We start from the raw sequence: 25,947 nt of genomic DNA on the forward strand, positions 1-25,947 counted from the left end.
ACAACAAGTGGATCAAATGACGAAACACCGGACTCTTTGTGTCTAATTGTTTATTAATAATAACACATCGGAATACAGTGGCGTGGCGTCGATCTGATTCGGATGCCAGTTCGGCCAGCAACGGCAGGACCAAGAATCAAGGATCAAGGATCAAGGATCAAGAAGAAACAAACACAAACGATCGGTTCAGAATTCAAGTAATTGAACATTTGTGTATTTTTTTTTTTGTATTTGCCGATGATGGTCTGCATTCACCGCTGGGGAAAGCACAAACACAAACTAGTCTCTGTTGCAATTGCCGGATTCTGGTTACCACGCTCCTCTACCTCCGTCCGTCCATCGATCGTGTCCTGTGTGTTTGGGTGCTGGATTGCTGGGTTTACTGTGTTGCTGCGTCTCTGGCGCAGCTTAGATGCGGCCGGGGAATGTGCCGCTCTCGCGCTGGTCGTCCCACTTCTCCACCCAGGCGTTGGGGCACATCGACTTGTAGACCTTCTGGAAGTAGTTGCAGGGCGCGAAGTCCTCGCCGCGCTTCTTCTGGCAGCGGTGGAAGTCGATGTACGACTGGTAGCAGTAGCGGGTCACGTTCTGGTTAGGGAACCGTGGGTCGAACGGGGCGGTCTCCAGCTTGTAGGCGGACATGTTGCTGCTGTCTGACGATTTGTCGCTGCTTTTGTTTTTGGACATGAAAAATTGCATATAGACTTTAGTTGGCAAAGGAAAATAAAAACATAACGAAACGAAACGGTAAGGCAACCAAATAGTAAACCAAAACGAAGACCGGGACAGATGGATCGTTGTCCAAATGAAAAAGAAAGAGATGAACACAATGGGGTGGGATGGGATGTGAGGCGGTACACAACCGAATCGAAATCAAACGTAAATACAATTTCAGTGCATAAACGGGAAGGAAGAGATAGATATATAAATCACAATGGTTAGTTCTTCAGTTTGCGTTTGCTTAATGAGCGGTATATATCATATTATATTATATTATATCGATTCGTGTGAAAAAAATACAAATTACACTGCTCGCGCTTGCAGCTCATAAGCCCACCCACTCTCGACTAAAACTATAAGCTACGCATCTCTGCTCGCTTGTTTTCGTGTACAAAACATTTCAAAGGGGCCGGGAAGGGATCGCTATGTGATGGTGTCTCGGGAACAGGGGTATGGTCGAATCAAAATCGAATCTGCAGTACTGCGTCTGGGCAGTATACGTTTCTCGCTCTTTTTGCGTTCAAGTTCATGTTTCTATGGAAAGCGCGACTATTTCGGCGACTACTTGACCAGCGGCCGCTTGCCGTTGTCCGTATCGCAGGCGTTGCTCTTGTACTTGTTGACCTCGGCCAGGTACAACGACCAGAAGTCCTTCGGGTCCACGTCGCTCTCATTGGGCGTCTTCACTTTGGCCACTACGCCAGTTTTGAGAACTTTTCCGCCGCGACGTCGTCCCACGATGGGTGGCGGCGGCGCCAGCTTTCCGGCCGCCGCGGCAGCAATGTACGGCGCCGCAGCACTGCTGGCAGCTCCCAATGCAATGGCCGGCAGTGCAGGCCCTGTGGAGGCCGCCTCCGGCGGAACCAACTGCTGCTGCAGGACCTCTTTGACCGATGGCTGCATCAACTGGCTGGTCGCTTGCTGCTTTTGGCCCTCCTGCATCTTCTTAAACAGCTCCATGAACGAGCCGTCGTTGGCGAAGACAGGATGCGATGGTGGCTCAGGCTTTGGCGGCGGATACACTTTGCCCTCCCTGGCCAGTGCTTCGCGCAGCTTCTGCTCCATTTCGCGGTGGATGCGCTCCTTGTCAAAGGGCTCGTCGGTGTCCAGGTTGTAGTAGGCGCCCACCGCGGACGCGGCACTGCTCTTGCCAGCCAACTGGACTTGATTTGTGGCGGCGGCAGCTGCAGCGGCTGCCTTCTGTACGGCGCTTAGCTCCGATTTACTGGATGATGATGCATGGTGGCCTCTTCGTTGACTGTTGTTGGATCCATGGCCAATGTCAGAAGAGGACGGCGATTCCGAGCGTCGATAGTGGCTGGAGCGCCTTGAGTGGTCCCTATCGCGATCACGTTCGCGATCCCTAGAGCGATCTCGGGAGCGATCTCGGGAGCGATCTCTGGAGTCGCGGTCTCTGTGGTAACGGGATGACTGCCGTTTCTGGTGGCGGCGACGCTGGCCAAAGCGTTCGGCGGAGCGGCTGCGACTGCGGGAACGCGAACGGCTGCGACTGTAGCGACTGTGCTCTCGTCTGGAGGATCCGGAACCAGAGCCACGCTCGTAGTAGCCGCGCTGATGGCCGCGTGCGGCGCGCCGCTGGTGGCCGTCCTCCTGATCCCGCTGATAGTAGGGCAGGCGGGCCGCCGACATGTCGGGTGTGGATGTAGTGATGATCTGCAAATCGAAACTGTGCCGCGTTAAATCGAGCAGTTGACAGAGGCGCGTTTACGAAATACCTATACACAAGATCTGTATACTTTGTAATCAGTTAGCGTTTTGTTCTTTTTTTGGATCTGCGTCTCGGTTCGGTTCGGTACGGTTCGATTCTATTCTTTTCTGTTCGGTTTGGCGCGTGTCAGAATCTTGAATGGAGAACCAAGAATCGATAATCGAGAATCTAGCATTATTTTCGAGCACTGTCTTGACTTGGCTGGCGCTGGCTCCTTGACCGGGCCGAATCAGAATCAAAATCGGGTTGACTTGGGTGACATTGGGTACGGATTCGGGAGCCGGAACTCCAACCAAGTGGACGGGCGATAAGTAATGCTCGCGACAAGTAATGCTTCACTGCGCAGACGCGACTCTTATGCAATTTGGATACTCAGACTTGGATTTGGATGCATTGATTTGATTTGGACTCGATTTGATTTGATTCGATTCGATTTGATTGGATTGGTACTTGGCTGGCAGATTTCTGTTTGATAAAATGAGAAATGGTAATTTACTTGTTTGCGATGTCCGCTGCGGTGGAAGTGGATGTGGAAGGTGGTGTTGCTCCAACGTTGCGGCTACGTTACGTTATCATCCGTGGATGTTGTTCGTGCTGCTCGCCGTTGCTGCTGCTGTGGATGCGGAGGAGTCCTTCCGTTTGGCTGGCTACGTGCGAATCAGTGCGATTCAGCTTGTTAGCCTTTTAGCTTTTAGTGGCGATTTGTGCTTAACTCTTGACTGTTTGCGACTCTGAAACGTATCGGATTTTCGGATTCGCCTGCATGGAAAAATGACTTGAACGCATGAATACAAAACGTTACTCGAACCAGGACGCGCTGTGCAGGGGGTTTGATCTGATCTGATTTGAGTTGAGTTTTCTTTCTGGCTACAAAATAGTGGCTACGTTAAGGGGACTGTTTCTGTTCGCTTTCCGTTGCAACCCCTCGGTGGCGGGCGGTGACTTATGTAACCCTGGGGATCCGTACGCCCATTCGGTTACGGATCCATTTGGTGGGGGCCAACTTACGCAGGAAGATGCAGACCCGGCCCGCCCCTCATCAAACAACTCACCCCGACAGACATGACTACCCCGAGTGCATCAGCGAGTTATGTAACTTGTACTTTTTTCTTTCTTCTTTTCCTGCTGCCCGAGGAATTCGCCAGCGGAAGTGTGTAAGTGCGCTAGTGTATGTGTGTGTGTGTGCGAGTGTTGCGATTTGGAGTGGCGAAGTGGCGCCGCGCGGCCAAGTTAATTCTTGCTTTGGATGGCATCGATCGGTGCCTTGGCTTACGGTCTGGTGTACTTGATAAGGTGCCAAAACGAAAAACATACCTTTGTTGTTACGAGAGTACGACGAAAAATTTTCAACTGGCGAGAATCTCACGAGCCTGGCGATAGCTATAGCGATGGGCTGGCTCAAAACTATCGAGAGCTGTCACGGTGACAGCTAGAGCCAGGCTGCCAGATCGCTCAGCTATTGCCTAGTGTTCGCTAGAGTTGGCCAGTGTTGGCCAGCGTGCGATTCGGAATGGAGTCGCGAGTCCGAAACTGCGACACGCGCAGGTAAATGGAAAACACAAGTCGCCTCCTCCGCCGCTGATGATGGGAAGCAATTATCCCGAGCACGGGACCAAGCCGAGATCCGCCAAATACCACAAACAACAGAACCACCGAGTGGTGCGCAAGCAGCCGCCGCGTCCCGCTGTTAGCGACCGCCACAACATCTACATCACCAGCAAGACAGACTTTAAGGCAAGTAGAACTGAACTCATGCTGGATGGTGAATCGCCCATGTGCTAAGTGACAGAGTCCATCTCCTTGACAGGCCCAGCAGCGCCGCTGCGAGGAGCTGATTAACTCCGGCGCCCACGAGATCTTTCTGCATTGCATGGGCTTCTCCGTAACCCGCGGCCTCAATATCGCCCTACGCCTCGTCCAGAATTCTGACGGCGCCCTTAGCTACGCCATCAACACCTCCACCGTTCAGCTGGTGGACGAACTGCACCCGCTGTGCGATGCCGAGGACATAACCTTCCGCCAGCGCAACAACTCGGCCCTGCACATCAAGATCCTCAATAACAGTCTCTTCGACATCGCCGTGCCGCAACCGTCGCAGTCCCAGACGCAAGCCCAGTCCCTGGGCCAGTTCCGAGGCAAGGCGAAGGCCAGGCAGTAGCATGTTCAAACTCTCGGAGCTGGTGCGCTGGCTGGGGCTCACCGAGTTCGAGATTCTGGTCAATCTGTGCGGCCTGCTGGTGTTCACCATCACGCTGACCGTCAAGCTCCATCTGCAGGCCAGGGCCGGACCCGGTGGCATACTCCCGGAGCCCATGGGCGACTGGTTCACCGTCTTCAGCCCCCTGTTCTTCATCGACATCTGCAACGCGTACTTTTGCGTCATTGTGGGCATCCGCATGTACCTGGACTCTAACAACAAGCGCAAAGCCCTGCATCGCTTCATGTGGAGCACGTATTTCCTGGTGCTCATCGCCATCTTCAAGTACCTGCTCTGCCTGAAGCTATCCAGCAAGACGGGCCTCGAGTATTCGGAGGTCTTCTCGCCGATCTTCGTTCTGTTGCAGCTCGTGGCTGTGCGCGCCTGCCAGTTGCCCAACTCCATCTAAACCATAGACGTAGTATAGCCCTAGTTCCGTATTATACATATATGTAACTATTCTGAAAGCCTTTAAATCATTGGATTGGTAGTTATCTGTATACGCAATGTGGTACAATAATTTTTAAGCGGTACGAAATTTATCTTTCTGGATATAGCATATCTAATATATACGAATTATATCTGATCTGATTCGGTATGAAGGACATACATACATACATATGTTGTTGTGCTTTTTAATCAATGATCTAATGATCTACGCATTATAATTTTTTTAAAATTTCCAACAATTTAATTTGATGTACAAATTCAAAAACTATTAAGCTGATATGAATTTCTTCTAGCTGTTGTTGTCAAAAGCCACATTTTTTTTAAATTATAAATGAAAAATAACATTTAAGCTCATTGTTTTAATTTAATCTAAGGTCTTTTTAAACAATTTTTATAATTGGCAATTTAGTTTTTATTCGATTTTTTTGGAAGTTTCTCTTGAGTCCGAACGCCAGTGTTGGACAACATGTGTGGTGGGCCTGCGATCAGGTGGCAGCCCCAAGGGAAACTGATTGCTCAGCTCCGCCCGAAACGAATCGAAACAATAACACAAACTGTTCACTTAGTCCGGAATTCTTGGAATCCAGCAGCACCATGTCCACACTGAACCGCCCTAAATCCCCGCACACGCCCACCGCCATTAAAAAGGGCGAGAAGGAGGACAGCTTCTGGGACAAGTTCAGCACTTTGGGCCGCAAACGCGGCACCCGCGAAGGTAAGTCCACTTGATGATTGGAGCTCTCCAGATGGCTATTGTCGGCCAGGAATTGATGGGTATCCCAGAGTATTCCATTCTTGGACCCCTGAACCTCCGAAAAGTGGCCCAAAATGACCCAATGGATCCTCCCCCTGCGCACTGGAAGCTCTTCTGGGAACAGATGTGCGGATGCGCTGATTAATCAGAACATTGCGTCACTGTTGACCCACACAAGCAAACGGCGCTGATAATCGAGAGTGTGTGCGTTTGTGTGAGATGGCCTTGTGTCGTCACCGTTTTTGTTTACCTTGTTGATACCCTAAATACGCATCCGCTTGCTCCATTTGCAGTGAAGAAGGTCCAAGAGGAGGGCAAGTACGCCATCGACTCGCCTGGATCGCCCAGCCAGTATGACATCCCGCCGGAGGACTATGCCCTGCGTAAGTGCATTCGTTTTGAAGGGGCATCTCCTCGTATACCCATCGCATTTCCCACAACTCATCACATTTGATCCTACAGGCGAGCACGAACAGCGCGCCGTCATCGATCCACAGTCCATCAGTGATCCCCAGGTGATAAAGCTGCAGCGCATCCTCGTCGACTGGATCAACGACGAGCTGGCCGAGCAGCGCATAATTGTTCAGCACCTGGAAGAGGACATGTATGACGGCCAGGTGCTGCACAAGCTGTGGGAGAAGCTCACCGGCAAGAAGCTGGACGTTCCTGAGGTCACCCAGTCAGAGCAGGGCCAGCACGAGAAGCTCAACATCGTCCTGAAGGCCGTCAACCATGTAAGTAGTAGTAGTTTATGTTTTGCAGGATTTAAAAATCGGAGTTACCAACATTTAATTATTTATCCATTCTTAAAGTCGAATAGAATAATTTTTATTCGATTTACAATTAACATTCCCTTTTCTCGCGATATAAGAATAAATTTTATCCTTGCCCACACCCACAGACACTCGGCTTTCACCAAAAGATTCCCAAGTGGTCGGTGGCCAGCGTGCACTCGAAGAACATTGTGGCCATATTACATCTGCTGGTGGCACTGGTGCGTCACTTCCGGGCGCCCGTTCGCCTGCCAGAGAACGTGTTCGTGACCGTCGTGATTGCGGAGAAGAATGCGGGCGTGCTGAACGCGCAGAAGTTCCAGGAGCAGATAACGTCCGAGTACGACGACCTGGGCATGCGCTGCGAAAAGGACGCCTTCGACACGCTGATCGACTGTGCGCCGGACAAGCTGGCCGTGGTGAAGAAGTCCTTGATCACGTTCGTGAACAAGCACCTGGCCAAGCTGAACTTTGAGATCAGCGATCTGAACACGGACTTTCGCGACGGCGTATACCTGTGCCTGCTGATGGGCCTGCTCGGTGGATTCTTTGTGCCGCTGCACGAGTTCCATTTGACGCCGCAGGACGTGGATCAGATGGTCAGCAACGTGGCCTTCGCCTTCGACCTGATGCAGGACGTGGGCCTGCCCAAACCAAAGGCGCGGCCGGAGGACATCGTGAACATGGACCTCAAGTCCACCCTGCGCGTCCTATACAGCCTGTTCACCATGTTCAGGGACTTCGCCTGAGTGAAACCCGGATGGAACGAGCCAGCGGGTTGCAGGAGCAACAAGCGGCGCCAATTTTACATTTTATATTAACTTTTTGATAGTGTTTACACGCCTAATTTATGTGCGTTCTCGAAACTGATTGTAGGCGATGCAGCGGTTAAAGCTTACTGATCCTAACTCTCAAAACCACAACTAAATGCTGCGTCGCGTATAATCAGCCCAAGGAATGTTTATATATATATATATATATTTATGTGTCGTACGTCTAACCACTGCGATCTGCTCCAGATTCAGATTGCTCGGAACAGGAAGGAGCAGAGCAGAGCAGAGCTAACCCAAACCCAAAATCCGGCGGCCAGTTGTTAACTTGTCTTACTCACGTGCCAGACGTTGTAGTTGTTACTAAGTGAATTTATTGTATTAATACATTATTTGAACACAATAACCGAGATTGTGCCTTTAGATCACACAGAGCTTTTGCAAATTATGTCACAGATCAGATTTTAACGCTGTAAATGTAGAAGTTTACGGAAAAGTCTTAAAAAAAAATTTTATTGTGTACGTTAAAAATTTGGATCAGAAAAATCAATAAATATTGCCAATAGCATATGTGTTATTCTATTTTAAACAGTTCCAAGGCGCAAAATTTATCTGGGGCTGCAGCACTCACAAACGCCAGCTTCCATCCTATTCACATGTAAGTTCTTTCGAGCGTCTCGAATTGATTGAGAAACAAACCTTAGTAATTTTCTGAACGCTGTGCTATTTGAATTGTCGCGGTTGCGCGCGCAACTCGCAACGGTCTGGTATCGATCACAGCTGCGAGCAGGCTGCCAGATCGCTTCCCGTTCGGGAACGATTTCGCATCGATTTTCGATTGCTGGCCGGTATAATTTGAAAATGTTACTTTGCTGACCGGATTTTGGTCCTTGGCCAGATGTTGGCCATGAATCTAAAAGCCAGTATTTAGTAACTTGCGTTGATTGCAGCCGCTTAACTAAGCCGCTTAGCCAGATATGTCCTAATGTTATGTGTTTCGTTTCGAAACAAGGTGGCAACCATGCGCATGCTTTTTATGATTTTCACAATAGCCGAGCGAAGTTTCAAGATTCTAGAACTACCCACCACACCAACGCTTCTGCTGCGCCGCCAGTCCCACAACTACGGCTACGACTACATCAGCCCCACGCACATCGAACTCAGCCGGGAAGCAACTCGCCTGGTAATTCGCCGTCTGCAGCGCACCGTTCTCCGCCTGATCCGTGACCCGGACTTCATCATGTCTGCCGAGGCGAATCCCGAGATGGATAAGGAGCACCACGAGTCCCCATTCGCAGCGAACCGCAAGGCCGGTGCCAGCGGCGCCGGCAAACAGGACTCGAACTGCCGCACCTGCAACGATTTCAAGTCGTGGTCCAAGCAGCAACGCCTCATCTCCAACGTGCAGAGCGCCAAGGTGACGTGATCGCGTTGGCCACTTCGCCTTCGCAAGCAGGACGATAACACAAGAATCTCCCACTTTCATACTCCTCCAGGTGAAGCACATGGCCGCCGCCGAAAAGCTGACCGTCAACGCCGCCGAAGATCCGCTGCCCCGCGACGACTGCCCGCTGGACAAGGTGAGGCTGGGAATTTCCACCTGGGGACTGCTCCACACCATGGCCGCCTTTTACTCGGACAACCCCACGGACACCGAGAAGCGCGACATGAAGACCTTTTTTGAGGTTCTGTCGCGCCTTTACCCCTGCGAGTTTTGCGCCAAGGACTTTCGCACCGAGTAAGTGCATCTTCAATCCATTTGAAAACGCTGACACTTTAGCTGGACCTCTGTTGCAGCCTGGACGTCAACCCCATCAATGTGAACTCCCAAAAGGAGCTAGCACTGTGGCTGTGCAAGTTCCACAACCGAGTGAACGACAAACTGGGCAAACCGCTCTTCGATTGCACCAAGGTGAACGAGAGGTGGCGCGACGGCTGGCTAGACGGCTCCTGCGACTAGGCGCCGCAGCTAACCAGCGCCGAGAAGCCCCGTCTCCCGCCCGTTGCAGGTTGCCATGTTGACCAGACTTTGTCCCACATTTTGCTCGGCTGGCCCACAACTACAACCACGGAACACGGGACTCCTGCTCGGCGGTGTACCGCCGCCAACCCGAAACTGTGCCCTGTTTCTGGCCAGAGGCCATGCCCACCAGTCGGAACCTGCGTCAGCGTGACATTAAATTGAGTTATGTTGTAATAGAGCGACACATCGAAGGTCCATTGTTAAATGATTTGCTGGCTATGAACTCCATTAGAATATACACATTATGTTGAGGACCCGTATTATGCCTTCTCACTGGCCCTGCAGATATCGCAATCTCTAATCTGCCGACTGGCGTTTATTAGATTAGAATGGGGAAGGCAAATGCTTTCCACTTCGATAAGATGGGAGTGGAAAGATCTAAAGCGGAGTTGGAATACAATGCTTAGTTGGTTCGAAATTAGGGGATTTGGCTGATACTTATATAGTTTTTAGATTTCCTTTCTATAATACCTAAAGGACTAAAGGTCTTAAAATTTGTCTGCTCTGGTTATATTTTTTAATATTTAACTTAATTTTTTTTTGCAATCAACGAAACATTAACATTTTATTCATTTAACATTTTAATATGCTTAACATAAGAGATATAAAAATTAGTGGAATTTTCGTAAGAGTAAGCCATTATATGATTTACTTATATAACATGATTGCTCAGCAATAGTTTAGGTAGTTTAAGCGGGGAAATTTAAATTTGGCTAATTTAAAATATTTAATACCTCAAATTTAGATGAACGATATTTTCGATTCATAATTATCGGTGATAACTTGTTCGATAGCTCTTCGTTCAGAAATAGCCAGATTTGGCGGCGAAATAGCTGCCCCCGCAGCGCCGCTGCCCGCACATTGTCGTGGTAGCCAACACTAGCGCACATCGCACTACAGTTAGTTGCCTGCTGGCTTTTGCGCGTCGCACGTATCACTTCGTCAGATTTCTCGATTTGGTCGAGCTGAGTAGAGTGTAATTACCAAACAAAGAAATGCGCCTGGCTCAAATTGAATAAATAAAAGCGCCCGCCGTGTGTGACAATCACTTTGCCCACCCCCTTTGGCCAGAAAAGGAGCGCCACTAGCAGCGGAGGAAGAAGCAGCAGCACCATCACCACCACCAGTTGTAGTACAGGAAGAAGAAGAAGCAGTTGCCCTGAAAGAGAGAGAGGGTGCGAGCGAGAGAGGACGAAGCTAAGACAGGGCTGTTCGACAACCAGGTGTTTACATCCTGCTATCCACCATCTGTGTGTGTGTGCATGTCTGTGTGTTGTGTCGTCATCAAACAGCCGATTAAAATATTGAAATCCGTGCAATAAACAATAGTGTCTGTTCCCCTTTCATACTTACTATTTATTATAATTTTTTTTTTTTAATTTTTTCCTTGTGCAAACCCCCTCCCCCCACGTGCGGTTAATCGAACACTGAAGTGCGAACGCGAAATTGCGAATTGTAAAATTCACAAGGTGCCCAATTTGAAGCCAAACGAGATCCGTAGCCACATCGCAATAGCAGAATGGCCCCGGCTCTAAGCAAATTGGCCAACAACCAGAGCGCCATCGTCGGCGTGGCGGGCATGACGGCGGCCCTCTGGATAATTGCCTACGGAAAGATGTCCAACAAGAAGCGGTAAGCCCCCCCTTGATCTTAATTACGGATAATTGTGGCTCAACCATGTTATTTATGTTGCCTGTGCAATATGCAATATTCTACGAACATCTTATTGCACAAGGTCTCGGTCTTGGCCATCGATGTGTCCGTGATATTGACTTGAGTTTTGGATCGCTGTGTATTTATGTACAAACAGATTTGTTTGCGGGACATACGATGCGATGCCACTATTGTGGGTCATCTGGCGGACTGCAAAAACTGGTTTTCCGATGGCCGTTTCTGCCACACTGTATGCACTTCCCCCTCATTGTAGTCCGGTTTCAATTGATTCGTCCAGCAGCCGCGCACAGTGGGCCGGACAGTTCGTTTGCAGCTCCAAATACTGTTCTTTTCAATTGTGTTACCCATTGCCATAATCTTATAATAAGTTTGGCGACCACCAGCTTACGTTTTGAAGATTCTCAAAAAGATATTTTTAAGTGCAGTCCCAATACAAAAAAAAAGTCAACAGATCATCGATTCATTTAAGTAGATGTGAACCAAAGTAGCTGGATCTGTTTGCAGTCTATCCCTATTATGTAGATATACTGATATCTAGGATAGGTCTGAATGTATATATTGTCTGGGAGGAATGGAGGAATTCCGCGTACTTAGCAGAAGGTAGACTCAGATAGGCACTACATTTCCGGCCAAACAGCAAACTCGATTAGGAAAGCCTTCTCGGCGCCCTCGACTATTATGACCCGAATAGCCACTTCTTGGCGGCCTGCTTCATTGCGGTATCGCTTCAAGGATTTCCCCATCGAGCACCTGCGATGCGGACTTGATTCCCCGGTTAAGGGCCACGTTTCGGTGTTTGAATGGACTTGGTCTTTGCCGCTAATCTAATCGGCAACGCGCCAGTCTACAGCACTTCATCTATATGCCCCATTCCACTATCGCCACTCGTGCCGATTATGCTGTTGTTAACGCGCTCAATATTTGGTCATATTCGATGTGTGCGGGGTTCGGCGCGCAATTGACCGCTATCAGTCGATTTCATCTTATTGAATAAACTGAACGGGTAAAGCGGGCGCAATCGACTATTTGCATGACAGAGCCAATTAATTAGACAGATTGCGGCGGACAAGTGGAGTGGGTGGGTGATTGCATTGCCAGCCAGCCAGCCAGCCAGCCATCCGCATGGGATTGTGGGGGATCTGCCGTGGCTGCATGTGCCACTCGTTAATTGCTAACATTACTCCGAGTACTCGGAGTATGCCGAGCACTCCGATGTTGGATACCCAACCGGTGGCCATCACTTTCAGCAACTTCTCTGAAGTGCACTGCACTTTGGCAGGCGATCGAAATCGAGCATTTTAATGCGCTGTTTACTTTTTTATGCAACTTTTGCGAGCGAGGTAGCCGCCACTTGTGGATGGCCGCTAAATTTATGCACCATTCCATTGTTCGAATTTTGCACAGTGGATGGTGCAGTCGGTTCAATGGATGCAGTGACTGGACACTCCACAGTCCAACCAACCAAATGGGCTTCGCAAGTGGAGCTCCACTTCGATTATGCTTTCATATGAATCAGTGGTTGAATTTTGTGGTTCATTTCATATAATTTCATTTAATTTCATTCATTCTATGATTCACTTTCAAGTCCAAGAGCTAATCGCTGAATGATTAAGAACGTTGAAAGTTTAAAAGGGACTTTTCGAATGTGTCAACGAGTTTCCGAGTAGCAACGCCTCTTGCACAACTTTCAAGGCGCTTTTTTATCGGTGTTTTTTTTATAGCCTCATATCAAGGACAGGCCCTAGAATTGTTAACTGATATGGTACGGTTATGCTAGCTCGTAGCACCGCCAATAATGTCTTTGCAATCTATCAAGGGTTTGGACAATTGGACAACACACCCAAGCTCATTAGTCCAAAGGTCCAAACACTTTGACTTGACATCCAGCAGCCTGCCTTGCAATCGAACACGCAACCACCGGTGGGCAGTTTGCTTTTGGTGTTGCAACAACACTCGATTGTACCCCTTACCCGGACCCAAGTCCGTACCCATACCCACACACACACACACCCATTCCATGGATGACATGATGACACCCGGGTATAAAGCATAAACATTACAGCCGTGCCTTTTAATGACTTGCGTCGTGCCATCCACAACATTGGATGGAGAGAAGCGCAGAGGACCAGTGGCTTCTGGTTTCATTTTTCCATTTCCATTTCCATTCGCATTCCCGTTCCCATTCCCAGCTCTTTGCCTTCGAGATGGGTAATGGGTAATGGGGTATAGGTGTTAATTTGTGTACAACTTGCTCTGTTTTTCGCAGGTAGACACATTCTGTATCGCCCGGCCCGTCCCGCCGGCTGTTGCGCAATAGCTTGTGTGGCTGTGCGCGCTCCAGACTTTCGGATGGGGAAGTGGAAGAGTCGGATGGATGGAGAGACCTTGTGCCCGGGAAACGCTTGGCCCTCGATAATCGGATTGCCCCGCAAGGCAGCCATTTATCGTGTAATTTGTATAATTCTCGCCTTTACTCGGACGGTGCGTGAAATGAGATCGTAATTTCAATGCAGATTCGCAGCCGAGCTCTGACATTTGCACCTGTTGCGGATGCCACGTTGCCAAGGCCTGTATGTCTGTCTGTCTGCCTGCCTGCCTACCGCTCACTCACTTACTCACTCACTCACTCACTCACTTACTCGCTCGCTCACTTGCTCACTCGCTCTCACTTCTGAGACATCGCAAGCGGAGTGGAGTGAGCGTGTGAGTGCCGGCAGACTGACTACGGGTCTTGAGGTCTACAGGTAACAGCCAAGGCAACAGGTGATGAGTATGCCCGAGCTGTGTCGAGCTATCTGATTTTGGCCAGCGTTTATCAGACAAACTAGCTCGATAGCGGCTGCTATGCGGCACAAGAACCACTGAACTTTGATTGCAATCCGCGGCAATGTCTCTATCTGAGTCAGACGCCAACCGATCTTCTCGCGCCCGGGTTCAATGTGCCCCCCATTAGGCGATCGCCGGCGATTAGCGAAAGAGAGCTTTGGATGAATCGCAGGGGCAGGCGATTTCGGAATGGGAATGGGAATGGGAATGGGTATGGGTATGGCAATGGGAGCCACCGGTGTTGACCTATGGACCCAAACACATGTTCCACGTCTAGGCGGTGAAAACAAGTTTAATATACTACGAATCAAAAAAGGAAAACCACACGAGAGACAGCCAGACACACAGACGGATTGAAAGATAGATAGATGGAAACATATATATATATATATATATATATATATATAGAAATAAATACAAGAGCGCTATGAATAATTCAGTGATCTGCGCAGCGATATTTAAGAAATAACCAAGTCATCACGACTCGTCGCTTTTTCCAGCCTGCAGATAACCAAGGCGCGAGCTTTGTACTTTGTTTGGCCTAACATACCAGTAGCACCAGCACCAGCACCAGCACCAGCACCAGCAACACCAGCACCTCACATCTCATCACCCACATTATCCCATAGACTTCGAACCCTGGGCAGGTGGCGATTTTGGACTCCATCCGATTCGATACGATACGATCCGATCCGATCCGATCCGATCCGATTGGCGATCCAATGCCGGTTAGCCAATGGCCCAGTGGCTTGTGTTGAGCTGGTCAGCTCTGGGCACCGGTTTTCATCCGGACCTTGATCCCACAACGATTAGCAGCTGAAAAGAATTCAAACAAATTATCTCGGAAGCATTTCATGTAGCAAATTTGGGGAAATGTGCTTTTTTTTTAATGTACGCTCAAGCAAAAGTGATAACGAAAGCCCATAGCTTGTGAGTAATGTTTGAGATAGTTAAACTATTTAGCCGAATTTCCATGCAATCTAAAATAAATATTTTATGTTTTTTTTTTTTTTTGGAAATTATAATCGTTTTAATTGATAAAACTTATCGATCGGCTAATTAGTCGAAACATTTTGTGAATTACGCACGTTAAATGGTGGACTTAAAAAGTTAGCCAACTGATTTATTGATCGATTCCATGGCATCTTGTTTGGAAAAGTTTCTACATATATCTGCACAATATTGAGTACTTTGCTCACAGCGACTTCGCTTGCAGTATTGCTGCATAGACGGGCTAAATGTTTGTTTATCAAACGAATCGAATATTTAGAGTGACGATTTGTTAACGCACGCAAAATTTAGCAGGCTTCATGTGAATAATTTACCGGATTGTAAAAAGTACGAACGATGATCGAGTCGTTTTTTTATTTTTTTGTATTTATCTATTTGTCATTAACCAACCTAATGAAGTGCGGTGGTGTGAAAAGTCATGGCTCATCCCGGCGTCTTAATTGTTGGATTTAATCGCACACCTTCATTGCAAATAAGCGACTTTATGGAGACACTAAACACGAAGTTCGTTCTTTATTTGCGGCGCCGATGATAGCGCGACTTGCTATAAAAAGGCAAAGGTTGCTATTCAAATTGGCTATCCAAACAGGGAGTTTAATTATTGTGATTTATTTCATAAATTTGCCATCAACGTTGCACATTTGCCTGGCCAATGATCGAAACTGCACAACATCGTTGGCTAAAAACAGTTTTGGAATGATAAGACCACTCCTCTTATCAACATTTTTCATAACTGCTGTACGAGTTTTAATTTATTATTAAGTTTATTGAGCCATAACCCAAATCCATTAGCACTCAATGGAGATTTTGAGCAGTCCAATTGTCTGCCATCCACAAAGATCAAACATATGTATTATTATATCTATATATCTATAGAGGGCAAACAGAAAGAACCTTTGTAAATACGGCCAACTAATAGAGTTATTAATTTCTCTCATATTTTATTGCTTCAAACGACATATAGCTTAGTTACAAACACTTTTAATATGCTATCTTCATTGCAGAAAACCCGGCTATGAGGACAAGATCCAGTACACAATTGCCGAGAAGAAGGATAAGAAGGCGGGAAAGGCGCACGTTAACTCAGTATTCTTCAAACAGCTCCGCCAGCTACTCCGTAAGTAGATCCTCATAGAGATCCTTTAGCAGTCTCTCGGATCACGTGCAACCTTCCCTTCCCTTGCAGCCATCCTCATTCCCGGCTTCTGGAGCGTGGAGACCGGACTGCTCTTCCTGGTGGCCGCCGCACTGATTGGCCGCTCGGTGAGCGACATCTGGATGATCCAGAACGCGACGGTGGTGGAGAGCACCATCATACACATGAATCGCACCAAGTTCAAGACGGCGCTGCTCAAATACCTGACAGCTCTGCCAGCGGTATGGGATACTAATGCGATTTACCCACACAACGAATAGTTCTAGCTTCGCGTTGCTGTTTCTTGCAGATCTCCGTTGTGACCAACGTCCTCAAGTGGAGCTTGGGTGAGTTGAAGCTGAGGTTCCGCACCAACCTCACACACCACCTGTACAGTCAGTACCTAAAGTGAGTGCCATGGACAGATTGCTCAGCCAGTCGGGCAGATATTAACCAGACTCGTTCGATTGCAGCGGCTACACGTACTACAAAATGTCCAATCTGGACAATAGGATAGCCAACGCCGACCAGCTGCTGACCACGGACATCGACAAGTTCTGCGAGAGCGCCACGGACCTCTACTCCAACATCAGCAAGCCCGTGCTGGACATCTTCATCTACGTGTACCGCCTGACGGTGAACCTGGGCGGCAAGACACCATCGATCCTGATGCTCTACCTGCTCTTCGCCGGCGTCTTCCTGACACGCCTGCGCCGCCCCACTGGTCGCCTGACCGTCGAGGAGCAGAAGCTGGAGGGCGAGTTCCGCTATGTGAACAGCCGACTGATCACCAACTCGGAGGAGGTGGCCTTCTACCAGGGCAATGTGCGCGAGAAGCTCACCCTGCTGGCCAGCTACTCCAAGCTGCGTTCGCATCTGCGCAAGTTCCTCGAGTTCCGCGTCAGCATGGGCATCATCGACAACATTATCGGCAAATGTACGAATGCATCTGCAACTATCTACATTCGAGTGCACCTGATTCCAACATTTTCAACTTTCGCCCACAGATTTCGCCTCCATTGTGGGCTTCTACGCCGTCTCCATTCCCTTCTTCTCCGAAAACCATCCGCTGCTGTCCGGTGAGAATAGCGGCCAGCGCCTGCAGGCCTACTACACCTACGGACGCATGCTGGTCAAGCTGGCGGAGGCCATCGGACGCCTGGTGCTCGCTGGACGTGAGATGTCCCGCCTGGCCGGCTTCACCGCCCGCATGACCGAGCTAATTAAGGTTCTGAGCGACCTCAACAAGGGCACCTACGAACGCACCATGGTGAACGGCAACAACCTTGCGCAAAACGCCGTCGGATCGGCGTCAAGCAACTTTGGACCAAACAAGGGCATCATGTGCTTCGAGGACAACATTATCCGCTTCGAAAAGGTGCCACTGGTGACGCCCAACGGCGATGTACTGCTGCAGGAGCTGTCTTTTGAAGTGAAGTAAGCATATATATATATATATATGGCGATCAAGATTACATTACATTACTGCTAACGAAGAAACTGATTGATTGATTAATGCTCATTGATTTCGATCATTGCAGGTCTGGCACAAACGTCCTGGTCTGCGGTCCCAACGGCTGTGGCAAGTCCTCCCTGTTTCGCATCCTCGGTGAGCTGTGGCCGACGTGGGGCGGCAAAGTGACGAAACCGTCGCGCGGCAAGCTTTTCTACGTACCTCAGAGGCCCTACATGACGCTGGGAACACTGCGTGACCAGGTGAGAAGCGATTTAATAGCAGGAGTTTATGGACTTTAACTATAACATCGTCTGCTGCCATCGACAGATCATTTATCCACACACGCGCGATGACATGCGTCGCCTGGGACATAGCGACGAGGATCTCATGCACTACCTGGACATTGTGCAGCTGACCTACCTGGAGCAGCGCGAGAACGGCCTGGACTCCATTGAGGACTGGATCGACGTGCTGTCCGGCGGCGAGAAGCAGCGCATTGCGATGGCTAGGCTATTCTATCACAAGCCGCAGTTCGCCATTTTGGACGAGTGCACCAGTGCCGTCTCCGTTGATGTGGAGGGCAAGATGTACAGCTATTGCCGCGAGGTGGGCATCACGCTGTTTACGGTCTCGCACCGCAAGTCGCTGTGGGCGCACCACGACTACTACCTCCAGTTCGATGGCCGGGGCAGCTACGAGTTTGCGACCATCGATCAGGATAAGGACCACTTCGGTTCCTAAAACTAGCAATTTCCATTCTTCAAGCCCAAGCCCGATGATGATCATACCGCTCTGGCTTCTCCTCCTCCTCCTCCTCCTCCTCCATGCGGTGCACTGTATATACCGAGATTGTATATATTGCAAGTTGGAAATGCTTCCTTGTTTCGATTGTGATTGTTTCTTTTGTACGCTATTCCACACTATATTCCGTTTTATATAATTCCCTCGCTGGGATTTAAGATGTGTAACTCTGAGAATCGAGCTGGTGTTAGTGATGTAAGCGTAAAGTAGTCGGCGCACAGCCACAAGCGATGGATGAGCGTTTAGAAAAGCTTTTAGTGAATAACACACCCATACCTGTAGTAGACCTGCATACCGCACAAGTCCCAAATCGCGCATAGAGAACTTATAGTAATTTGTAAAATACGCTTGGCTTATTCAAATGTTTTGTATTTTTGGTTGAATTGGAATTGGAATGGAACCTTGCACGGCAATAATGTATTGCATTATACAGTGCAAGACGCAATAAATGTATATAAATATGAAAAAAATAACGTTTTGATGCCGGCGGAGTGGAGTTCATCGATAGATGCTACTAGTCTAAGCTATATTAAAAATGAGTTGCAGTTGAGTATCAAGCCTTCCGCTTCGGCTTTTTGCTCTCCATCAGACTCATGATCGTCTTCCGCAAGTCCTCCGTCTCCTTCTGTTCCATCTCGAGGCTCTCGATCTGAGCCTTGCGCTCCTGCAGCTGCGTCTCCAGCACGGAAATCAGGTCCTCGGACTTCTTGCAGGCCTCCCGCTGCTCCTCGAGAGCCTTTTGCGTCTTGGCCAGCTCCCGATCCCGCTCACCGATGGTGCGCAGCTTCTCCGTCATGTCCTGCTCGTAGGCCGCCATGGACTTCTTGAGTTTGTCGATACGAGAGATCTGCAAAGAGAGCGCCGAATGGCATGGGTGCTCTGGCGATCTAATGGTCCTACGCTAAGGCTCTTACGTTCTCCTTGTTGTGAGCCTCCAGCTTAGTGAGCTCCTCGCTTTTGGCACTCAGTTTCGATCGCAGATTCTCGCAGTCCTTTTGAAGATCGGCAATCTCCGACTTTTTCACGGTTAATCGCCGTTCGTTGGCCTGCAATTGGACGGAGTTCTCGGACAATTGCTTGAGCAGGATTGTCATATTGCTCTTCAGTTCGACCTTCTGCTGTTTGAGATCCTTGCACCGGGTCTGCAGCCTAAGGATAATGAGGATAATGAAGATCATGAGCGAGTTAGATCGCAATGGGATTTACTCTTCACCTACCGTTCTTGGCTAATAAGCAGCTGGAAGTTGCTAGACTGAAAGCGTTCGAGCTCGGCGCTCTGCACGTGGGCCTGCTGTGTACCAATAGTCAGCTGCTCGCCAGCCTGCTCCAGGCGCTGCTGAAGGCTCGCCACGGTGCCGTTCAGGCTCTCGATGCGGTGGTTGTACAGCTCGATCACCTGCGAGGTGGGTGCCGATGCCAGTTCGTTGCGGCTCACAATGCCGCCGATGTTGTCCAGAAGTGCGTTAACCCGCTGGACCATGTCTTTGTCGGTGAAAATGCGATTGGCCTTGAAGATCGAGCTTAGATTGCGCAACTGCTCGACCTGGTCGCTGCCGACAGCTGAAGCCTTTGTCATCATTCCACCTGGACTAGAGGTGATAGCAGACACATGCTTTAGAGGGAGTAAGAGGTTATAGAACTTATTTATAGATATATATTTACAGATATACCTTTGCTACAGATGCCTTGGGAAAATGCTCGAACTGAGCAATTTGTAGAACGGCAGCCACCAATGCCTCGTTTTTGCTGACCATACCGCGGGCTAAGCAGTACTGCAGCTGCGGCTGCTCCAGCAGTGTGCAGCACTTGTCCAGATAGGCCTTCTTGGCGATGCCGGCGACATTGACGAGCAGCAGCAGGCAAAAGCAAGCTTTCTCCACCTCGCACTGCGCCAGGCTCTGTGTGCTGAGAAACTGGGGAACGAGGGCGAGCGGAGCAGCCAGGATCTTATCGAAGTACGACTCGGAGATCTTGGACAGCACCACTTTATTGGTCTTCGTCTCCTGAAGCAGGGCGATCAGCAGGCGCAGAGTGGCTAACACTTGACCGGCATCCGTGTCCGGTCGCTCGGCGCTGGCCACCAACTTGGCCACGTGAGAGGGATCGTTGGCGATCATCTCGGCCACCGCCGCACGTTTGCCCAGGCGCAACAGGGTGCAGATCAGCTCAATAGCCGCCGCGCCGCATTGATCGGAGCTCATCCAGTCGCTGACCATCTCATACAAGCGCGGCGTGATGGCGTCCAAGCTGATGCAGCTGTTGGCTTCCTCGGACATCTGCAGAATGTAGCTGACGAGGCGGAAGACCAGTCCGAGCGAAATTTGTTGGTGCTTGCTCGTCTCCTCCTGCGAAACGTCCATGCCGTTGCTAGTGTCGATTTGCTGAAAAGGGTAAAAGCTGTTAGAAGTGCGTCCAGCTGGATATCCAGCGCTACTCACGTCCAGCAGCTTCTCGAAATCCTCACAGAAATGGCCGTGCGACAACATCGCCCTATGCAGGCCGGGGTGGCTCTGCGAGTCCAAGAGGAAGTCAACGATATGCCGCAGCTGGGCGACGTTCCAGTGCTTCAGGCAGTCCTCGATGCCGGCGAACGACAGGCGCAGGAAGGTGCACAGCTCGGACTGCTGGAAGGAGTAGACGTCCTCCGAGAGGATGATTAGCATTTTGTACGCCAGCAGGCCGTAGTTCTGGATGCGCCGGCAAAAGGCGGATATGTTGACGCTGCGCAGAAAGAGGAACAGCACGGCGAAGTTCTTGTAGCAAAGGTTCACCAGCACGGAGAGGGCGAGCATTGTATTTTCGTCGTCGTCGTCGCGAACGGACCCACCACTCGCAGTGCAGGAGACGTCTTCCGTACACAGTACGATCCCCACCAGATGCTCGATCAGCGCAGCCAGGAAGGGCTCCTCCCAGGCGATTTTTATGCCGTATGTAAGGTCCTGCAGCAGCACCAGCAGCCGGTGCACCCGTTCCGTTCGTTTGGTATGCCTTATGAGCACTCCCAGCAGCGGCACAAAGCAGAAATGCTCGACGACCGCCTGGCGGGCCTCCAGATTCCGTGAGCAGTGCTGCACCAGTCCAACGCAGGCCCACAGCACATCGCCCTCGGCACCCTCGTTCTTCAGCGCGCCCATCAGCGCGTAGAGATCCACATAGAAGCGGGCCAGCTCCAGGTTGCCTGGCGTGGGGGCAAAGTGCGCCGGCAGCACCTTGGTGCCTAGCAGCGCAACGCTGCGCTGCACGTACACCAGCGATTCCTCGGAGCGCTGCACCTGGAAGCAGGCCACGCGCATCCTGAACTCCCGCACATAGCCGATGGCCAGCGTGGCGCCCGCGTCCTGCGGCTCCTGTGGCGAGTCCGGGCCGCTGTGGTTCAACCCCCCGCCCGCCGATAGGTGGTTCCGTAGCGTAGCCATTCGGTTCGTATCCGTTCGAACTTGACTTTCAAGAGAAAAAAAAAACAACAAGCGTCAAACTGAAAATAATTTCGAAAATTCTCGATATCTTGCCGCTCGATGGATCGATAAAGCGCGGACCTATCGATCGACAGCTCGTCGATGCAGCCCTGGTCAATTCGTAAACTTTTTTCTAGTACTGCAAAACGCCCAACGGAATTTAAATATTTATTTGAAAACAAACGTTAAAACATGTTACTAAATGCTTAAAATATTTTGTTTCATTTCTGTTTACAAGAAAGTAAGCCATTTGTAAGCTGAATTGAAGACGAACGCCCAACTTTACTACCTTCTCTAAGCACTTTGTAGACTCTTTGTAGAGTAAGTTGAGTTGTAGTTGTTTTACAAGTTTTAAATTAAAACTCGCTGACACTGATAAAAACGTTAATTATGCTGATTAAAACCAATATTCAGAGTGGTCTTTATATCACTCAGTGAAGGTTATAGCTGCAACAAATAAATAAATAAATAAATAAAAGTTGTAAAATATTTTCTGTAATTTTTAATCTTACTATATATTTGATGTGGTAGAGATGTTTGTATATGTATGTACTTATCAGAATTTGTAATATATAGAATAAATATTATACAACTTAAAAATCTTAGCCAGGCTGATTTGTTTTCTAGTTAAAATGGAAGTGAGAAAGGGGGAATGAGTAAAAGTCAACTGCAAATACTTTAAAACACACTTTTCAGAATCGTCTTAAAGCGAAGTTCCTTCGAGTGCGTTCGAACTACTTTCACTTTTTTTGTGAGCCAGCGAGTTAGCCTCATTTTCGGAGCGATAAAAAAGCTTTGGCTTATGCTTTCTGCACATTTGGCCACAAGCCCAGTGTGTCCACCCACCGCCGCCCAATCGCCAACAACAATGCCTAGAGCTAAAGGCATGCGTAATTCCGAGGGGTTGAGCAACGCACATGTGGCACCGCATTGGAGCAGCCAGCACCCACATCCTAGCCCCATTTCCCGATCTCCTCCTACCTCCTCCTGTGGCAATGAAAAGGGAGCGATGCTGTCCAGCAAGGAAAATTCGTTTTGATTTTGCATGGACTTTTCAAAATTTATGCGCTATTTGAAATGTAACGCACGTGTGTGTCCGTATGTGTCCGTCGTCCTGTACCCATGTGTTTGTATATTTAAACGAAATTAAATGTCCAAAGGGGCAGGGAAACGGAATTTAAGGCTTGCTCGACCGAATATAGGATAAGCCAGGAATTTAAGCCAACCTAAGGCCCAGCAAAATGGGTAAAAAATTGTGGCAATTAATAAAATGTATTGGAAATCTGTATGTAACATTTTTCAAAATCGAACTTAAAAAAAATCCTAGACATTACATGCTGCAAACATGTGTTAACAATAAAAAAAACTATTGGATATTGGCATTGAATAAATGTATGTGGTAATTCCAGTGCAAGCTTGCATTATTTTGCTCAGTGCACAAATCCCGCTTACCCACACATGCCAAATTTGAATCGTGTGCGTGTGTGTGTGTGTGTGTGTGTGCAGGCGTTGTGTAGTGGAAAGTTTCAATATTGGCTCAGTCGAAGGTCGCGTGGGCAGGGGCCGGGATGGGAGGTGGTTGTGGCAGTGGGTGGGCGTACTGTGGGTGGTGTTTGCCCAACTGGCCAAAAAACGCACACAGTGACAGCACACATGTGGGCACACAGACATGCAAACGTGCCTATGTATATTTATGTATATGTACAATATATATGTATATTTACATTATTCATGCACACACACATCGGCACTTTTGAAAAATGCGTTTTATTCAAAGCGGAAGCATCACGCTCTGACCAAGGAATCGACGGTGGGCGTGGGCAGAGTGGGGCGGTGTGTGGTGGGCGGGGTCGGATTCTCGGTTCCCGGGGGGATTTAGACTACAAGGTCTCCGTTTCCGTGCTGCCAGCTTCCAGCTTAATTTTGGCTCGTTTGCTCAACCCAAAATATCAGAACCATTTGCTTGGCTTACAAAGTCCTTTACAAGTTGATAAACATACTTACTATATTTGCAATTTGCAAGGTAGATAGCTTATTAACAAATATCCGTTAACTTGCAATGTAGTAACGCAATAGAAATAGCACCAAGTTTAGTTTAATCACAATTCTCGCCGATAATTTATTTAGTTCGGAACTTGAACGTCTTTTCTTTTACAATTTTTAATTACAAATGGCAATTTTCTCAAAGAAAGTGCAATGGGTCACTAGTGTATTCCCCTTAAAACCCAAATGTCATACTCATATGTCCAGTAAGATGTAAAAGCTTCTGACTTGAAGCCACCTGGCCAGTGAATTAAACTCTAGTTCCCTTTGTTGGCTTGTTGGATTGACAAGAACAGCGATGATTGGACCTGCATCCAACTATCCAACTTTTACCCACCACCAGATGCGCATCTGTGGATCGTCTCATATCCCTGACCCGCCTCAATTTCGATTACCTTGTGACTTTCTACTTTCCACTTTCCTTCAACCACTCCTCGATTTTCCCTGATTTTTCCAGCGCGGCTGCAGCGAATGCAACCAAATCGGATTGTTTAATCAAAAGACTGGCACACACCCACACCCGCACACAAACTCAAACTCAAACTGAAACTCAAAAGTCATTTGGACAATGGAAAACGGACACTGAACGGCGGACAGGAACATGAATCGATTTTCGGGCTGTGTAACCGGCTTTGCCCGAAATGCTATTATCTTTCTTGATTTTCCACTGGATTAAGTGCACACGCAGAGAAAATGTTGTTACCGGCATAATAAACTTACTTAACATTTACTTGATAAGAAATATTTAATGTAATACGCATTTTAATAATCTTCAATTATATAATAACATTTTATAGACACATCTTTATTTTCGTTTGTATTTAAAATGTTCCTTTTTTTTTGTTTTGTTAATGTTTTTAATATGGCATTATTAATAATATGAAATAATTATTATATTATCATATTTTCTCCCAGTGCAGATGGGCGTTACCTTGGGCGAGCTGAGGTGCAACGAAATGCAGTCCTCTGAGTTCCTTGTTCTTCCCACACACAGAACTCAATAACTTGGCGTGCAACAATAAATTACGGCCATATGACAGACACATTTGCGTCTTAGAATGGAAACCATTCTCATTGGTGTCCTTGAGCTATTATTTTCAGTGTAGCACGTTTATGGGGTAGCAAAATTGCGATCACCTAAGCAAACGCAATAACTAATCACTGCTGGTAATCGAAACAATGATAACAAGTTTTTTTAAGATACAAAATATCAACTCTTTTTAGCTCACACTTACGAATGGCTTACGAATTAATTCACTTAATTCATGTTTTTTACGAAATATGTTTACTAAACACAAAACTCTTCAAATATAAAAAGATATAAATATATATATAAGATAAAATATAAAAAAAAAAATGCAAACAGTTAGGTTAACTTTACTTTGATTGCATTTGCTGATTAAGTGCAAAATGCAATCTGTTGGATTTCTAAACTCGGCGCACTTCGAGAACTGGCCGCGCATAAACGTTGCTCCTGGCCAGCCCACCTGATTTTCCCTCCACCGATGGCAGTTCCACTGCAAGCTTCTTCGTTTATCAATTCCCGCTCGCCGTGGTGTTCGTAGTTGGTTTTTTTTTTCCTTTTTTTTCGAGCCCGGAAAACTGTCGGTTGTCGGGCCGTCGCCACTACCTGTTGATTCCCATCCATTTCCACGGCTGCCTCGATGGCGATGGCGTCATTCCAAATGATGCACGGCGCCTTTTAGTTGGACACGGTCTGCGTGATTCCGCCCCAGACTTTTCCATTTCCACATTTCCATCCCCTGTAATCGTTCGTGTACCTGCTGCTGCTGCTTTTTTTCAAGTGCGCGCATCTGCACTCTGGAAAATTGAAAGCAAGGCAATTGCTGTGCAAATTAATCATCACATTCTTAATGGGAAAATCTGTACATCTATCAATTGATTGTTTTTTTTGTATGTAGAGAAAGTGAATTTGCAGCAACTTTCAGAAGATCAAATCGAAAGGATCAAGGATAATTATTGTTAGCTTTGGCAAATTTTGCAAAAATATCCTTTGATGGGAAATTTATTTGCATTATTTGCATTATTTTCCCAATTTTCTGTGATGATTTTTCTTCGAGAATAACGTATTGGTATTTTTCAAGGACATGCCTATAATTACAAAATCCC

At 48.2% G+C, this 25,947-nt stretch overlaps 8 protein-coding genes and 1 non-coding gene across 24 annotated transcripts; 5 read left to right on the forward strand and 4 right to left on the reverse strand.

Annotated features, from left to right (window-relative positions):
• Positions 1-38: 38 nt before the first annotated feature.
• Positions 39-3,837, reverse strand: COX6B (Cytochrome c oxidase subunit 6B). 4 transcript variants are annotated; one of them, NM_167680.3, is made up of 2 exons: positions 3,764-3,837; positions 39-670 (listed from the first exon to the last, which is right to left on the reverse strand). In NM_167680.3, exon 2 carries the CDS (start codon positions 640-642, stop codon positions 409-411), a length of 234 nt encoding a protein of 77 aa, NP_728296.1. In that variant the 5' UTR covers positions 643-670; positions 3,764-3,837; the 3' UTR covers positions 39-408. The 4 variants fall into 4 exon arrangements, with proteins under 4 accessions (NP_728296.1, NP_728294.1, NP_001245767.1 ...); NM_167678.3 differs by having other exon boundaries at positions 39-704; NM_001258838.2 differs by lacking the exon at positions 3,764-3,837 and adding an exon at positions 3,502-3,550 and having other exon boundaries at positions 39-667.
• Positions 726-3,837, reverse strand: CG18809 (uncharacterized protein). 4 transcript variants are annotated; one of them, NM_167682.3, is made up of 3 exons: positions 3,764-3,837; positions 2,946-3,208; positions 726-2,394 (listed from the first exon to the last, which is right to left on the reverse strand). In NM_167682.3, the coding sequence occupies exon 3, from the start codon at positions 2,368-2,370 to the stop codon at positions 1,282-1,284; it is 1,089 nt and encodes a 362-aa protein (NP_728298.1). In that variant the 5' UTR covers positions 2,371-2,394; positions 2,946-3,208; positions 3,764-3,837; the 3' UTR covers positions 726-1,281. The 4 variants fall into 4 exon arrangements, with proteins under 4 accessions (NP_728298.1, NP_728297.1, NP_652669.1 ...); NM_167681.3 differs by having other exon boundaries at positions 726-2,407; NM_144412.4 differs by having other exon boundaries at positions 726-3,208.
• A 95-nt stretch (positions 3,838-3,932) lies between these two features.
• Positions 3,933-5,400, forward strand: Rpp20 (Ribonuclease P protein subunit p20). 2 transcript variants are annotated; one of them, NM_001298533.1, is made up of 2 exons: positions 3,933-4,183; positions 4,257-5,400. In NM_001298533.1, exons 1-2 carry the CDS (start codon positions 4,031-4,033, stop codon positions 4,605-4,607), a joined length of 504 nt encoding a protein of 167 aa, NP_001285462.1. In that variant the 5' UTR covers positions 3,933-4,030; the 3' UTR covers positions 4,608-5,400. The 2 variants fall into 2 exon arrangements, with proteins under 2 accessions (NP_001285462.1, NP_001027078.1); NM_001031907.2 differs by having other exon boundaries at positions 4,257-5,249.
• CG33932 (uncharacterized protein) lies at positions 3,933-5,400 on the forward strand. Of its 2 annotated transcripts, none has more exons than NM_001298534.1 (2): positions 3,933-4,183; positions 4,257-5,400. In NM_001298534.1, the coding sequence occupies exon 2, from the start codon at positions 4,609-4,611 to the stop codon at positions 5,053-5,055; it is 447 nt and encodes a 148-aa protein (NP_001285463.1). In that variant the 5' UTR covers positions 3,933-4,183; positions 4,257-4,608; the 3' UTR covers positions 5,056-5,400. The 2 variants fall into 2 exon arrangements, with proteins under 2 accessions (NP_001285463.1, NP_001027079.1); NM_001031908.2 differs by having other exon boundaries at positions 4,257-5,249.
• Positions 5,401-5,437: 37 nt separating this feature from the next.
• On the reverse strand, positions 5,438-5,989 carry asRNA:CR45501 (antisense RNA:CR45501). Its single transcript, NR_123961.1, has one exon.
• Positions 5,543-7,960, forward strand: parvin. Of its 2 annotated transcripts, none has more exons than NM_001298535.1 (4): positions 5,543-5,811; positions 6,144-6,233; positions 6,313-6,584; positions 6,752-7,960. In NM_001298535.1, the coding sequence occupies exons 1-4, from the start codon at positions 5,691-5,693 to the stop codon at positions 7,370-7,372; spliced, it is 1,104 nt and encodes a 367-aa protein (NP_001285464.1). In that variant the 5' UTR covers positions 5,543-5,690; the 3' UTR covers positions 7,373-7,960. The 2 variants fall into 2 exon arrangements, with proteins under 2 accessions (NP_001285464.1, NP_608352.2); NM_134508.3 differs by having other exon boundaries at positions 5,582-5,811.
• On the forward strand, positions 7,816-9,669 carry Alr (Augmenter of liver regeneration). 2 transcript variants are annotated; one of them, NM_001272802.2, is made up of 4 exons: positions 7,816-8,051; positions 8,406-8,810; positions 8,890-9,131; positions 9,191-9,669. In NM_001272802.2, exons 2-4 carry the CDS (start codon positions 8,415-8,417, stop codon positions 9,351-9,353), a joined length of 801 nt encoding a protein of 266 aa, NP_001259731.1. In that variant the 5' UTR covers positions 7,816-8,051; positions 8,406-8,414; the 3' UTR covers positions 9,354-9,669. The 2 variants fall into 2 exon arrangements, with proteins under 2 accessions (NP_001259731.1, NP_608353.2); NM_134509.4 differs by lacking the exon at positions 7,816-8,051 and having other exon boundaries at positions 8,425-8,810.
• A 602-nt stretch (positions 9,670-10,271) lies between these two features.
• Positions 10,272-18,782, forward strand: Abcd3 (ATP binding cassette subfamily D member 3). 4 transcript variants are annotated; one of them, NM_134510.2, is made up of 9 exons: positions 10,272-10,639; positions 10,850-11,048; positions 15,932-16,044; positions 16,114-16,304; positions 16,373-16,470; positions 16,536-16,999; positions 17,070-17,499; positions 17,604-17,778; positions 17,846-18,782. In NM_134510.2, the coding sequence occupies exons 2-9, from the start codon at positions 10,936-10,938 to the stop codon at positions 18,257-18,259; spliced, it is 1,998 nt and encodes a 665-aa protein (NP_608354.1). In that variant the 5' UTR covers positions 10,272-10,639; positions 10,850-10,935; the 3' UTR covers positions 18,260-18,782. The 4 variants fall into 4 exon arrangements, with proteins under 4 accessions (NP_608354.1, NP_001259732.1, NP_001259734.1 ...); NM_001272803.1 differs by having other exon boundaries at positions 10,272-10,392; NM_001272805.1 differs by having other exon boundaries at positions 10,272-11,048.
• Positions 18,675-24,376, reverse strand: CG12702 (uncharacterized protein). Of its 3 annotated transcripts, none has more exons than NM_001298536.1 (6): positions 24,213-24,376; positions 20,758-22,221; positions 19,990-20,700; positions 19,537-19,931; positions 19,234-19,468; positions 18,675-19,166 (listed from the first exon to the last, which is right to left on the reverse strand). In NM_001298536.1, the coding sequence occupies exons 2-6, from the start codon at positions 21,733-21,735 to the stop codon at positions 18,873-18,875; spliced, it is 2,613 nt and encodes an 870-aa protein (NP_001285465.1). In that variant the 5' UTR covers positions 21,736-22,221; positions 24,213-24,376; the 3' UTR covers positions 18,675-18,872. The 3 variants fall into 3 exon arrangements, with proteins under 3 accessions (NP_001285465.1, NP_001259735.1, NP_608355.1); NM_001272806.1 differs by lacking the exon at positions 24,213-24,376 and adding an exon at positions 22,287-22,342; NM_134511.2 differs by lacking the exon at positions 24,213-24,376 and having other exon boundaries at positions 20,758-21,820.
• Positions 24,377-25,947: the final 1,571 nt, after the last annotated feature.

The sequence above is a fragment of the Drosophila melanogaster genome, chromosome X (assembly GCF_000001215.4).
Source record: "Drosophila melanogaster chromosome X".
NCBI lineage: Eukaryota > Metazoa > Arthropoda > Insecta > Diptera > Drosophilidae > Drosophila > Drosophila melanogaster.